General features: G+C 44.3%; 1 protein-coding gene across 1 annotated transcript in view; it reads right to left on the reverse strand.

Moving 5' to 3' along the window:
- The window catches only part of hmcn2 (hemicentin 2), a 42,968-nt gene extending 27,474 nt beyond the window's left edge, over positions 1-15,494 (reverse strand). Inside the window, exons 1-21 of the mRNA XM_031849673.1 lie at positions 14,901-15,494; positions 13,196-13,266; positions 12,412-12,570; positions 11,770-11,892; positions 8,562-8,733; positions 8,339-8,445; positions 8,130-8,250; positions 7,771-8,034; positions 7,509-7,653; positions 6,929-7,050; positions 6,397-6,669; positions 5,833-5,974; positions 5,409-5,536; positions 4,613-4,726; positions 4,363-4,521; positions 4,084-4,278; positions 2,959-3,054; positions 2,698-2,825; positions 2,455-2,599; positions 1,864-1,976; positions 58-217 (exon numbers count right to left, since the gene is read on the reverse strand). Coding sequence (XP_031705533.1) covers positions 58-217; positions 1,864-1,976; positions 2,455-2,599; positions 2,698-2,825; positions 2,959-3,054; positions 4,084-4,278; positions 4,363-4,521; positions 4,613-4,726; positions 5,409-5,536; positions 5,833-5,974; positions 6,397-6,669; positions 6,929-7,050; positions 7,509-7,653; positions 7,771-8,034; positions 8,130-8,250; positions 8,339-8,445; positions 8,562-8,733; positions 11,770-11,892; positions 12,412-12,570; positions 13,196-13,266; positions 14,901-15,159 — 3,196 coding nt within the window. The 5' untranslated portion in view covers positions 15,160-15,494. The remainder of the gene's footprint in view (positions 1-57; positions 218-1,863; positions 1,977-2,454; positions 2,600-2,697; positions 2,826-2,958; positions 3,055-4,083; positions 4,279-4,362; positions 4,522-4,612; positions 4,727-5,408; positions 5,537-5,832; positions 5,975-6,396; positions 6,670-6,928; positions 7,051-7,508; positions 7,654-7,770; positions 8,035-8,129; positions 8,251-8,338; positions 8,446-8,561; positions 8,734-11,769; positions 11,893-12,411; positions 12,571-13,195; positions 13,267-14,900) is intronic.
- Position 15,495: the final 1 nt, after the last annotated feature.

The raw sequence follows: 15,495 nt of genomic DNA on the forward strand, positions 1-15,495 counted from the left end.
GCTAAACCAAACACTGATATGTTTGGGTGACTGTGGTGTAACAATTTTTTGCCTTACTGTTGACACTGAGCTGGATCTCTCGGCTCGCGTAGCCCACAGGACTGGTGGCGGTGCAGATGTAAATGCCTGCATCCTCATTGGTAGGGTGGGGGATGAGGAGGTATCCATCAGGGTCGGACAAAAGAGAGGAGTGGTCCCTGGGCAGAGGCTGCCTCCCCTGGAGGAACAGCAGGCATAAGACCGGACAGAATATACTTTAGATAAAAGCTGTCCACAGAACAGCGCAGGGACACTAAGCTTGGTTTAAGGTTTACAGCCCAACCTTTGATGTCTAATGTAATTACAGAGCATGCCAGTAACTCACTCTCTGTCCCCAATGCACGGAAACAAGAGAGCAGCCTGCTGCACATGCACTTGCTTTGAACATAAAATTGCTTTTACAGATTCACTTTTATCTGACAAGAAAAGAAAATGTACTCCATTCTCGAGTACTCCTCTGAAAATATTTGGGAAAAAGAAAGGAAAAAAAAACTGGCTCAGTTCAACAATATGTATATTGACTCCCCTCAGTGAAGCTGACTGTAATAGTGTGGGGTGTTTATTCTGGAGTGATTTGATACAGCGGTTCTGCCTGGTGGCATATAATCTTTGAGGATTTCTCCTTGTGATGTCTTTTTTACTCAAGTGTTGCACTGGAAGGTGCTGCAAGAAATGTTTTAAATAGATTCTTACATACAATACAATCTTGAGTGATTCCTCATAGTCAAGCACTAATATGGTACGGTTGCCATGGTTTTATACTTCCTGGTCAACCTAAATCAAATCTTGATTGAAATACAAAGCGTTACTGTTGGTGGTATTTTAAGAAAAATAAGGCCAGAGGGAGAAACCATGTTGTGGGATTAATATGCTAGTAGGAAAATGTATATATATATATATATATATATATATATATATATATATATATATATATTCTTTAAATAAAATGTTATCTTAAAGTGACAACCTTGAGGATCTCCTTTTCGATTTCTTTATCAACACCTATGGCGATAAGTGGTAATTGCAGGTATGTTTTGGGATTTTACTTCCCAAAGATCACTGCTTGGGATTTTTTCCAGACACCCAGTTTGAAATACCACAAATGCAAGAGCTTTCATCAATGGGCTATAGGCGCAATCTCCTTTGAGTTACCTCATTCGGTGATAGATAGTGGCGTAAAGCTGGGGTAGGCAACTTTGGAGAAACCAGCGAAAGTAAGTCAGATTTTCAAAGTGACCAATCAAAACTTTAGGCCTCCCTCCAAAACTCCCCAATAGCACACAAATGCTCACTGCCTGACTATTGCTGGAGTCCACGAGAGCGCCATCATCACTAACCGTATTCAACTCAATGAGTGCACAGGCAGAGTGCACGCAGGCAGGTACATAGGTAGGCCATCAAATCACTTCATGCAAGCGGAATGAAATGATTGGATGGGTTTATTACAGGTCTGCTACAGCCACGGATACCAGATGTTTTCTTTTTTGACATGATTTAAGTTTAAGTAGTAAATCTTAAGAGAATGCATTATTAGATGAAGATGGTGGCCATTACCGTCACTGTGATTATGCTACTGCTGATTACATTAAAAGCTGGTTTGGCTCAACACTTCCAGTAGAAAACTGTAGATCCCATCACCATTGCAGGACTGCATGCTGATCTTTTGTTTGACTGTAACATGCTTGATATAGCTACCACTTCAACAAGCATTTAAGGTGAATTAATGCCAAGTGTGATCCACACTAGATAATGTAGTGGGAATAAGAACTATGCAGCCAAAGCAATCACCAAGAAAATTAGATTTTGACGAGTGTAACATCCTACCTTGGACCACACAACTTTTGGCTTGGGAACTCCGCTGGCTTCGCATGATAGTGTGATGGCTACGCCCTCATTGGCTATGTAGTGGTATGGACCAGCGTTGATCTCAGGAGGCACTGTGGAAGAAGTAGGTCAGAAAACACAGCTGCTTGACTGGTCGTGAAGAAGGGTGCCCACAGAATTATCACTAGTCTTAGCCAGCCAGCAGTGTCAGCGCTCAAGGTATTTCTTCATTACAAACTGATGATGAACCGTAATCTGGCCTGTCATTATGCGCCTATGAACAGAATGACCCTTTCATCAAAGCATGCAATAAATGAACCCTCTCACTATGATGACAGCAGATTAAGTTATAGACCTAATGTTGTTTTCCATGCTGAGTCAGCACATAGTTGACCTGACTGTCCAAACCTGCCAGTGTCTCTAGCATTGAGAAACTGAATTCAGGAATTGGAACTCAAAGGAATAGTTACCTTTTTGCTTTCTTGCTGACAGTTAGATGAGAAGATTTATACCACCACCATCTTGGGTGAGGTATTGCTCTTTACACCTAATCTCAACATGTCTGACATATCCTTTAACATGTGCTCTTACCGTGAACCTCCAGGCTGACTGTGATGTTCATGGAGCCTGCTACATTCACAGCAGTGCAGACATATGTCCCAGCATCCCGTGGGACTGCTCTTTCAATGTACAAACTGCCATCACTCCTCAAGAACATCCTTCCATTCAGCTGAACCTGTGCAGGAGAAAAGCAACAGCTGTTACACAGAAACATGGAGATTATCTGTAAGACATACTGTATGCATTTGAAAGCTAAATACTAGTCAGTCTTACAGGTTTTCCATTTTGGGACCAGTGTCTTTCTGGAAGAGGTATTCCATCCAACAGCATGCAAGGAACACTGAGGGACTGACCGATGCCAGTGGTGATGATTGGGGCACCTTGGGCCAGGAGAGGGGGCTCTGCAGGAAAAGGTCAGAGCATAAATGGAAAGAAAATGTATGTATTTTAAGGCCACAGTCTGTTTGGAGTTGCTGCTATTGTTTCTAAAATGTATGGTAGTGCAGAAAGAAAAGAGAGCTTAGACAAGCCTACCCAGTCCAGTGATACCAACTCTGGCCTCTGTTTTAATGGTTCCAAACTGGTTCTTGGCCTCGCAGATGTACAGCCCTTCATCATCTAGCCAGACACCTGTAGTCAAACACAGGAAACAGACACTGAGCAAACTCAAATCAACTTCTTTAGAAACACAGCACAGTCTTTACATCCGAGATAAACCAGCTCCAATCTTGCTGAGAAAGAAAACAATAAGTCCATGTTGATAGCAGTTAATAATAGTAAGACTGTGCTGTAATTAAGAGTTAAAAATAGAAAATAACGGGATTAATGGGTTTGCCTCAGCTGCCAGCCCCCTAACACACATGTCCCACTCAGTAAATTCCCTCGAGATTACATGTTGGAACATCAACATATGATTCACGTTGTGTTTGGATAGTCAGGCCTATGTTTCAATAGCTGATGAAAAGACATTAAGCATTAAAGCAAAAAGTGAGGAGCAGAAGGGCGAGGGATTGGTGGAATTTGTGCGTAACACAATATGGATAGAGACATTTTCTAAAACAATGGCAGGTTAAAAAAAAAAAAGTAATCTGCAACAGATTGAGGTAATTAGGTCAGATGGCAGCCAGAAATGGAAACAGTGACAGAAGCAGCCCATGCACATATGTCTGGTCTTCTCCAATAAAATATTACGCACACGATAAACATTTAGTCTCAGGAGCACAAAGGATCACCTTCAGTGGCCAAGATTAGTCATATTGCAGTCTGAAAGGCCTCTAGAGTTCACAACTTTAAATTCTTCTTTGCCCTGATGGGAATACAATCCCACAATGAAGGAGAAATACTTAACAGCAGTAAGGTGATGTGGTACTTTTTGTTTTCGGTAAGTCTTTCACCAACCAGAAGAAGTGATTTTAGCAGGATAGACACGTAATGTTTTGTGATATATACTGACTACATACTGTACTTTTACTGATGGCAATGGCATTCTGTTGCTGCCCCCCTCTCTTAAGAAAAGCTGAATGTAATATGAAAGGCTGCACCTCTTCTATATATAATCACTCAGAAAATGCCAGTCAGTGCAAGGCAACCATGAAGCTGTTTTAGCTTGCACTGCAGACCAAAGCTCTGTGCTGCGATAGTGTTTCATTGATAACTCACTCTGGATTAGAAGATGTCCGCTCTCCAGCTGCATTGTTCTACTGTGGCTGTCTGTCCTTGTAAGAATCTGTCTGCCGTCCTGTCTGCGCCAGGTCACCATCGGTTGCGGGAAACCTCGGGCAGTGCAGGGGAGGGTGATATTCTCCCCTACGTTAGCTGTAACGTCAACCGGTGCCTCCGAGAACAATGGGCCCGCTGTTAAGGGGAGAGTGAATTTTCCTTTTCGTAAATTTTGAGAGAAAAATAAGCTTTATATGGAACACCAAGGTGTGGTCTCACCTCCAACCTCCAGACTGACGGTGCCAGCGGAGGTTCCAGCAGAGCTGCTGGCCACACAGCTGTACTGACCAGCGTCGACCTCCTGCACCCCTTTAATGTGCAGGGTCCCGTGGTGTTCATCCTGCTCAACGAAAGGAGCGGAGCCCACCTCAAGCTCACCTGGAAACACACATAAAACAAGCCCATTGGTCTCTTATTAGATATTTCCTAATTTGCTTGTATGTACACATTGTTTCTAACCTTAACTTACCTTTAAACCAGTGGACAAGAGGAGGAGGAATGCCTGTGGCTTGGCACTCCAGGGTCACATCACCACCAACAGACACGAGTACGACATGCTGTGCCACTGATATTCTAGGCATCTCTGGGGGACAGAAAAGAAAGCTTACGAAGCAATTTGATTGTGCATTCAATTTTTAAACAGCAAAGTAATGTTGGCTTGAATCAATAAAGGCTGCAGAAAAGACCTGAGGTGAAGATAGAAAACTAAGCTTACATTTCACACACATTCAGTCTCAACAGAGCAGAGACAGATGCTCTATGGAACAGGCAGACAGCCAAGCTGAAAAGATGAGATGATCTATCTCACAAGGCTCTCGCTGCCTTGACAGATCAATGTTCTTAAAAATGACATTCAGAGACAAAAGTGTGTGTAAGACCAGCACGCCCCAGGAAGAGGCTGCCACAGTCCATCAGTATTGAGGTTTCTTTCAAACACTAGCTGACATGCCATGACTGAAACTTCAGGCCTACAACTGTCAGCACTCACAAAACAAGAAGAGAAATATTCTGTTGTGTGAGTCTGTTGTGGCCAAACTCACACTGGATATCGTTCACACACTGATTGAAAACGAATGCTTCTGAAGAATAGTCAACAACACAGACAAAAAAAATTGTCTTCAAATGAATGCTACCAGAAATGATTCTTCAGGACGTATATATAAAAAAAAAAAAAAAAAAAACTACAAATGGTAAAAAGGATCATTCCAACAACAGCATGTTTTCACAATGGCACCCTTAACATCTGTTGCAATAACTTGACTTACCTGCAAAAGTAAGTGACACAGACTGAGAGGCAGTGCCAGCCTCATTGGTTGCCAAACACGTGTAGTCCCCAGCGTCCTCTGGGAGGGCCCCTCTGATGGTCAGAACTCCATGTTGGTCTTGACTCAACCTGTATCATGCAATCCACAAAATTCATGTTTGTTGACTCTTCGTGATTATATTTGCAGATGTAAAACGGCAATTCCTCTCTAACCCTTTCTGCCATTCTTGGGTATCATGAGAGAAATATTTCTTTGAATATGTATTTTACACAGGCATATTAAGTCCTTGTGGTTTGGAAAAAGGATTTTACATCCGAAGTGATGCAAACAAGATGTGGCAATTACGCATGTAGTTAAAGTGGAATGTAATGACTCTCTGAGTCCTCTGTGCCGGAGGTGTTGAGTGGCCTGAGAGTTCCCTTACCTCGGCCGATTAGTAAGGAACATGTTTCCGTGGCTCCAGAAGAGCTGGGGAGGAGGGGAGCCAGACGCCGAGCAGACGAGGCGGATCTCGTCCCCTCGGGAGAAAGCCTGGCCCTGAGGGTGAACTACCACAGAAGGAGCCTCTACAGTTGGAGTCAAACAGAGGCAAAATGCTGTCGGTGACTCAGGGCCTTGTCAGTGCTGCATGATGTAATTTACAACTTCCCCATTACATGTTTAACAACAACAGACTTCTAACAATGTGGGCTACAATGAAATTACCAGCACTTACTATGTCTGACATCATTGGTACAGAATTTTTACATTTAATTGGCTATTTTTGAAATCCATTACAAATATCTGAAAGTGTGCCCACAGTAGAAGCCACACTTTTCAACAAGCATTAGTTCTCGCTGTTGATGAACATTTTTTGACTAGGAAGTGGCTCAATCTGACAGCGAGGAGGTTATGGAAAACAGATGATGGGGGCCAGAGAGGAGCTATGAGGCCCTCGGAGTGTTAAGTGTTTAAGCAGATGACCTGCAGGGTATCGTTCCTGTCGTACCTGGGACGAGAAGCCATGCGGTGATTCTACTGTCTCCGTGGGCATTGGTGGCCACACAGTGGTACTCCCCAGCATCCTGAGTCCGCACCTCGCTGATCTGCAGGGACGCGTCGGACAGCAACATCACCCTCCCCGCACGGGCCCGGATGGTACGACCTGCTCTGTACCAGGTCAAGTTGTGGCGCATGGAGCCTTCCACCTGGCAGGAGAGCACAGCCACACCTCCCACAGAGGAAGTCGCATTCACTGCGGGCTTCAAGACCGGAGGAGGCTCTGTTTTAGTTTGGAAACACAACCAAACCATCAAACTTTGTGTTATCAGCGGTGAACTAACAAGTCCAGAAATAGTTTACTCTTAAATACAAACGTTTGCGCTGGCATGATTTGTATCGTGTCAGTGTTTTAGCCATGGATCTAAGACAAAGAATGGATGGAACTTATTTCAAAGCCTTGCTGTGACTGTGATGCATGCAAGCAAGACGACTCAGGAGGTGTGTAAGCTTGCATTGTTGTACATGTGTGTGTAACATACCTCTAACAGTCAACTGTGTTAAGGCACGTCCCTGTCCTGCACTGCTCTGCACTATGCACTCATACAGGCCTTCATCCTCAGCTGACGCATGGGCAATCTCCCATGATGCCACGGCAGAACCCCTGATACAAAGACACGGTTGGTTCGTTGACTGGAGTATAACAATAGCAACAAGATCCCATTTCACGTCATATTCAATTAGCATCACTGGTACACACACACACACAAAAAAAAAAAATAGTTTTCACCACAAGTCAGCTTCATGTCATGAATGTAATTCAAAGCAGAGCGTCAACACAGAGAAAGAATAGGCGCTTTGTTAATTTTTTTAAGATGACACAATCAAATATGTAATGTTTACAAAATTGACTGTATACATGTTTCCTGACAGATGAGCCCATAAAACTCAACAACAGCACTAATGCTTTACAGACATGCTCACTGGTTAGAGTAGTGAGTGACCCAATTAGCCTATTTACAGCAGGTAATGGGAGAATTAAGCTGAAGCATTTGAAGGAATCTGAATCCGGAAGATGTGCCAAATGTTGGAGAGTGCCGAGCTAACAGAGGAAAGACTCACTGAAAGAACTTCTCCTCTCCCAGTGTAATCCCACTTCTGGTGAATATTAGCCTGTAGGGAATGTCACTCTCCACCGAGCAGCCAATCACAGCGGGCTGCATGTAGAAGCCCTTCACCACATCAGGCATGCTTACAGCTGGGGGATCTACACAAGGGAGGAAACAAAGAATAAAGGTCACCAGGAAGGTTGATCAGGTGTGAGAGACACTGCACTACTGAGTGGCTTTGGCGAGATGTGTCTGCAGTGAGGGGGATGTCTTGCCTGGAACGACATTGGTGTAGGAGACACTGGACAGCCTCTGGAAGCGGTAGCCCTCCTCGTCTTTGCCCGTCACCTTGATGAAGAAGCTCTGTGAGGGGGTGCGGAACTCCGGGAGACTCCACAGTCCTTGTTGGCCGAGGTCAGAGGGCAAAGGCACGGGGATCGTGCGTAGGGAGCGGCTTGAGCCTGACATGAGCTCCACATGGCTTAGCAGACCAGGAGGCTTCAGGCCTGTACATTTCAGCAAAACATGGGCTGGAAGTCCTGAGTGACAAAGACAGATCATGTCGTGAAGTCGTCGTCTGCACATGTTTTCAGTCAAATAAGAATAAAGAAGCTAACAGAAACATATTCGGCACCCTTTATTGGCCTCCCTCTGGTGTGGTTGAACTCTGAAACGGGTATACTGGAAAAGCCGGCCCGGAAGTCTAGATTGCTGACTCCTGTGACCCTCAGAGTATGGCGACCACTGCAGCTCACCTATAGAAAGAAAGTAAAGCATTAAATTAGGCCATTGTCTTGAAATAGTCAAAGAAACATATTCATGGCTATTTCAGCAGAGCAGTACCTTCAGTTTCCAAGCCCCAGGTCTGGGAAACTTCAGGTTGACGACACGAGCAGAGTTGGGGATGTTTAACAGCTCTTTCAGGCCCTGCTCCTCACCAACTACACGACCTACAACACAAGAACAGGAGCTTTTCAACGTAAGATTATCTTCCCTTATTTGGGTGCACTGAAAATATTGTTAATCAATATAGCAAGAAAGAAAACAGTAATAATGGGTTGTCTACCGAAAGGATCTCTGAGCTCGATTTGTGGAGCTGGTCCACTGAGTGACACGGTGACCTCTCGAAGGCTGGGGTCGAAGGGCACTTCCCACTTGTTCTCCTGGGCACTGTCATGGTTGGAGGACAGCAGGTGGACTTTCATGGCTTGAACCGTCTCTTCTACCCACTTTAAAACCTGACAGCAGGAGAAAAACAGAGCAACATGTCACGCTGGAGGAGACACTTTCATCGCTGGGTGAGGCTGGGATCCATCAAATGCAAACTGTCGGGGATCGCCTCTCAACTTAAAGACAGGACGAGGACAGGAAGGACGCACTTGTGCCTTCCCCCCCCCCCCACCAACCCCTTCCCTGCTCGAGCAGCAGGCTGCTCTTTGTCTTCGGACTATTCTTTCATCGCAAAAGTATTCCTCTGAGGGATTTTGCCTAAACAAAGGAAAAGTGAAACAGTGCAACTGTCAAACTGATAACATACAGTTTTCTGCACTCTCAAGCATGTATTCCCAGAGGACTGTCTCTCACTGTGGAAGTCTGTCAAGCAGCAATCCCCCACCTGCAACACAGCTTTCATGAATCACGAGGCTTGTTCCTCTGAATAGAAAGCAGTGGTGCCTTTGTTTTAGAAATACACTTTAACTGTGTATTCCACAGCATAAACCTGACTAATGTGTTGGATTATTTACGGACAGAAATGGCTGGCTGTTTCTCAGCTGTTCTGTGGAATCGAATAAAACTTAAGAAGCCAGATGAGGCCAGACAGCAACACATTAGGATTACAGGAGATTCAGCTCATAAATGAGTCATTCCAAAACTCAGAGCAAAGATTACCCAAACTGAAATAATAGTGGACAGTTTGATTATATTTAATGGCAAAAACAATCATGACTTAGACTATAATGTCCTTCAGAGGCTCTCCAGAGAAATATCAGACGATATAGAATTTCAGTTTTGACAGGTGCTTGACCTTCTTGGTATAATCGTTACCATGGTTTGAGTACGAATACAGTTTTTCTTTTGTTTTCTCTAAAATGAAGCAGAAAAGCCCTGGTATTTCTGGTATTTTAAAGAGTCTCATTCCAGAGGCCGCACTAGACCAAAAGTCTTCCATCTTCTAAATGCTTAACAAGCAACTGCTGTCTAGTATTTGTTTTGACTTCATATGGAGAGGCATTATGGCTGAGCTGCGTCTGTAATGAAACAATCTGGAAACATTTCTTTAGCGGGCCCTTGGAGACGGAGCCAACGGCAACACATTTTAAGACATTTACAAAAAGGAGCAAAAACTGAAACAAGGAAAGACTTAATTATCAGCCCTCCGCTTTTTGTCTATCAGGTTGACTGGGTGCTGACAGCAGCTGGTTCCTCTCGCCATTTTACAACTGGAAACAGCTGTAATGCCTGCCACATGTGCAGACATCACCAGCAGAGCAGGAAACTGCGAAGAAGTGACCTGCAGCTGCCTCAGGATAGAGTCCACTTCTTATGCAAGAGAGCAGAGAGGAGTAGGCATTACTCAGACCACAGATAAAAGGAAGTGGAGTGCAGAGAGGGGATGCCTTGCTGTCCGGGCCATGGTAGGACTAGAGGAGCACGCTGAGTTCTGCAGCCACTCCTTGTCTCAACCACTGGGAATGCAGAGGATCTTAAGTCCTGTGAAACCTCATCTGGCGTGTCTCAGTTAAACTTACAGGGCTCTTACAGGAAGGACCCCCTCTGCTATTCATAGAAGCATGGCAGATGGGCCAGAGAAGAAGGGTTCGCTAAGGCTGGAGTGATGCTGTATTCCCCTCACTCGTCCAGGTGCTTTACCTGCTAAAAAAAAAACGTGGCCGTGCAGTAGTTAAGCACAACAGCTTGATTGCAGACCTCCCAGTTGCGAGGAGTCAGTTTAGTCTTTACTCAGGCTTAAACACCACAACTTCTGACATTTGCAGGAAGATGCATCTCTACAAATCAAGGCTATTAGTGTGAATCAGGCCCAGATGGACCCCATGCTCTCTTCTCAGTGAGAGTTTCGACACACCTGCCGAGGCTTTTATCTGGAAGCTTAACATCACCTAAGGATGGCATCATTACAATAAAGAGCACAGATCACGCATGGTCCAAGTTTGACAGTACATTAACGAGGCTTCGTCTACGCTCATTAGCGGATACTCTAGTTGATCATAATTGGTCAAATTTAACAGAGCATAAACAGTGCGATATGTAGAACTGACAATGAGTTATTGTTTAAGGACTTGAAGCCAACTCCACTGGGCAGCTGTGTTGGAATGAGGGAAGCCGTGACAGATCGTATCCTGGGATTAGAGACTCAAATAAGCAGTCTGTTTTCTCTCCACTCTCCCCCCCCAGAGACCACAAAAAGATTTTGTATATTTTTATTTGGCCGCACTTTATTAAACTGCTTTTAAGAGGGAATATTTTGGTTAGATTTGTAGTACTTCTGAGGTTTTTAAGGATTAAAGGATTTGCATTAATTTGGTAAAAGCATGCCACCCAAGAGCTATAATCACACAGGTCTAGAAAACCCACTGGCATACAGTAATTCAATGTGGATCCAAGATCAATCTATTCACAAGTGTGCACATGTTTACATGTAACAGTACACTAAGAACATGCCAAAGGCTGCTTTAGCACAAAGTCATCTGGGGTGGAGGTGTGAGGGCAGAAGTGAGTTTGGTCTCTATTCCCTTAATACAGCAACACAAAGTATCACGGAGTTACCGAGCTGCCCCCACAGCGGCATTGTATAGCTACATGCATGCATGATTTAACAGGAAACAGACCCCCCCCCCCACACTCACACACACACACTTAAACACATCTGAGTTCAGAGGGTCAGTGGGCCACCAGTGAGCAGAGCTGTTGGCTCCAGCTCAACGCTGCTGCCCAGCTATCTCCTGTGTTGACATGCAGGATACCAGTGTCTCTTCCAGAGGAAACTCTGGCTTCTTTTACATCTGCCAAGGAAGTGAGCCCTGCTGTCTTTGGCTTCTTAGACAGGGCTTCTGTTACATGCTGCTTCCAACATAAAACAGTCACTCAACCGTATCATATGAACAGGAAGCTTAATATCAGCTTTGTAATCATTTGATTGTCGGATCAGTAGGATTTATTTGATATTAATACACTTATTATGTATATACAGATTTAATGAGGGTTTGGTGAAGGTAACAGCCATAGCACTGCCATGTACCCCGTCATGCTCTTACCTCGTTGACCTGCTGCTTGTCCAGGTGAAAGATTTGTCCAGAGGAGGTGGCAGCGATCTCCTCATAGGCCCTGTAGCCAGGCTGAGAGCGGTCTCCACAGTCTCCAGTCAGCACAAATACCACCTGGGAACGGAGGGGTGGGGTGGAGTGAGGGGGCAGGAAGAGTTAAGAGGATTACTACAGTTCAGTGTTTGTTTTCTATGATCTCGCTTTTCAGTTGACTCCAAAGTGACGCTAATGCTCATTGTCATGCTCGATGTAGAGGCTGAGACTAAAGTAACTTTGAAGAGACTTTCCCCTCCTTAGCTGAACGTCAGGAAGCTTCATTGGAATGTAGATCTATCCCAGCATGCCACTGTATTCCTTTTGTTACAGCGTGTGATAAATGCAAAGATACTCAAAACTCTGTGGGCCAGCACTTGTTTTTAAACCTTCAGATTTAACCCTTTTCCTGTTAACATCGCCTAAACAGCATTTAGATCATTATGGGAGAGTTAAACAACACTAATGAAATGTTTGAATACATGTTTTTGTATTGAACCTCCCTCATATGTGGGATAAATGACAGTAAACTGCCAACATTATCTCTACAGCCCTGGTTCGTGAGACGCTCACAGCCCGGTCCACTTTCTAGGACTGCACCTGCGATTGCCGGAGCTGCACCAGCTGCAGAACATCTCTCTTTAGGCGGTAGTCTTTGGCTCTGGCGTCAGTGAACACGTAGATGAAGGATCCAGGCAGGGAAACCTCCAAGGCTTTCTTTATGGCTCCTATGCTCATCTCGGGGCAGTCACCCCCACCCTGGATGAGTGAATCACACATGATCAAATACTGCTGGAAGAAATAAAGTCTAAATATCTTATTTTAAACTGCATTCATACTGATTTTATACTCAAACAATTCTATCATACCTCAGTTTTTGGAATAGTGTCCCATTTAAGCGGGACGCAGCGTTGGCTAACATTGACATATATTTAAAAAACATACTAATTTAAGCAACACTAAGTAACTTCTGAAAGAAGAAATATGACAATATGCCTTTTAGAAATGAAAACTTGGATTCATATACACAATAAAAAAAAAAAACACACTCTTGCTCAATTCACTTAGGGGTTTTACCACTACAGCCTTACTTGGTCTGGTGTGACCAGTGGCGTATGATGGCTAATGTTACCAAACTTAAGATACATGTTGCTGTGTAACTGATAATCCTGAGCCAGTTTGCTGACATTATGACTCTCCTCTTCACTACGTTATACCGTTATAACATTATTGTCCCTTGTGGCCACAGTTGCTGCTGTTCGGTAGAGGTTACATAGGCTTGCTTTAAGCAATGGCAGTTCACACAGCTGTAGCTTGGATTAGTGTGGAACAATACAATGGTCCCAGGTCCAATATAATAATCATGTCATGTTCTGGTTCCCACCTGGACAAACAGCTCTTGCAGATCCTGCTGGAACTTCTTTGGGTCGGTGGTGATGGACACAGGGCCGATATCTGCGAGATTAGAAATGTATATCGTGAAAGAGACTCTAACAACATTGAATCTGGTCAGTTCAAGAGAGATGTTTTGGTTGCAATACAATACCGTATGCCAGAAAATATTCATCCCAACAGAGTAAGGGCTTAGGTCTACTCTTCTGAATGTTTCTTCAAACAAATCAACTATATGAGAACAAAGGATGCAGTTGTTCTGCCTCTGAACAGAGACAAAGCATCTACAGCATCAAAAGCCCAAATAAGCCACAGACTAGTCTACTTTATCAGAACCAGAGTGATGCCATGTAGCTTTCGTGCGAGACATGAATATCAATCACACACAGCACAAGAGTGGCTAAATTGGTGCACTGACAAAATTACAATGTTCAGGTTTTCTTTCACACAAACCACTACAATCTGGCCAAAGTTCGGATAACAATTTTCTGCAGCTGTAGTCAGCATCTTTAGAGTTCTTCAAGCAGCAGTAGACTCCAGTATGATGGATAAGAACCTGCCAGGGCCTGACACTTACTTGGATGCCTTCTGGGGCCAAATGCTGGAACAGTAAACATTAACCAATACACAGAGGACGCATTGATTTAGCTATAGAACACTGCTGTCTATAAACACAAGTCTTTCATTTTAGACCCTTATCAGGTAGGGTGGAGCATCATGATTTCTGTGTGTGTCTGCGCTTGTTATTCCGACTGCCGAAATACTATTCTGAAGTATCTTTGTGAGACTAATGATACTGAGCTTGCAGACAATGCGTCAAGTTGATGACATTTCTAACTCATTCATCTATTTTCCAATAAGGGAGGATTTTAAGTCTTTGTCTCCTTGTCATGAGTGACTGTAAAACACTGACAGCACTGTCACGCCTCTTCGTCAGCCACCGTGGCTTCTTTGCAATCTTGGAGGTTTACAAGGTACCCAAGGGCAGGGCACATTAAACACAGACAAAATGTGTGGTGTTAGTGCAACCCCCTAACTAACACCCCCTGACTGGCTAAACTGGGGGGCTACGAGGGTTTTCCAGAGGCTTGGATGGAATTGAGGGAGGGGTGGGGTGAGTGGGGTAATTACACACAAGCAGACAGCATATGCTTCTCATCAGTGCTCAAACACCCTCCCCCATTAGAGCACTCTTATTTTCAAGCTGCAGCTTTCTCATACGAGGGTAGATGCCGGGGGTGAAGAGCCTTACCTGTCCCACAGACTCCTCATTCTAAAAGCTCACATATACTGTATATATTCCTGCTTGATGTCTTTGACTTCGATGTGCTGCTCTGTGTCCAAATGGACTTCTTCTGAAACAGCTAACAACATGTGTAACAGGTCCTGAGATGTGTTGCAGTTTGCTGTGATCTTTTCCAAGTAAATCTATATAAATGATAGCTACAAACGAATCAGGGGCAATGTACCCTACGTGCTGAGTTTGCTTATAATGCAAAAAGAAGGCTGCAGGCTGCTGTGTTGCCTGGACCTGGTAAGACACTGGCCATTCTTGGCTGATTTGTTAAAAGCAAAAATCTTTATTCCATGCATTAATTCAGAAACATATTAAGAATCAAGATTAAACACTTGCAGCAATAGGTGCCTATTGTGCGGCAGATTATTTTGAGAACAAAGTGTGTTTGGTCAAAAAGTACCTGGGTCATGGAAGGGGACCAGGACAAAGTTTTTGATGGGTCTGGTCCTCCGGTTGAGGGTCTTCTCCAGGATCCGCGAGGCGCCGTCTATCACCTGTTTTAGATCGTCGTACATGGAGCCGGTAACATCGAACACAAAGGCCAGGGTCGAGGCGCTGTCACCGGATCCATCATCCTCCTCAGCCCGGGGGACTGCCAAGAGCCTGTGCGCGCCGATACACAGCGCCAAGACTAGGCACTTTAATAAGACACCGGTCATTTTGGTTATAGATTTACTGCATCTGTCTGCCGGAATAAGGCGAATCACATAAAAAAAAAAAAAAAAAGTTTTGTAAACTTTTTAAAAGTTTAGACTTCAAAGCTATTCTAAGTCTGGGACTGCTTCCAATCGGTAGAAACGATATGTGGAACAATACGGCTCAGCTGAAACACTTGCAAATCCAGAGTAAAATACTTCCACAGGAGTACATCCGTGCGTAAAGTTTGAAGGAGCGTGTGGACTGGCTCTGTGTTGGAGTGCCCCTGGAGAGCTGGTGCTCTGACGCTTCAAACGGGGCGGGATGGGTATTAAAAGGTTCCCGAGACTCAACCTGAT

The sequence above is a fragment of the Anarrhichthys ocellatus genome, unplaced genomic scaffold (assembly GCF_004355925.1).
Source record: "Anarrhichthys ocellatus isolate YVR2014 unplaced genomic scaffold, GSC_Weel_1.0 scaffold9, whole genome shotgun sequence".
NCBI lineage: Eukaryota > Metazoa > Chordata > Actinopteri > Perciformes > Anarhichadidae > Anarrhichthys > Anarrhichthys ocellatus.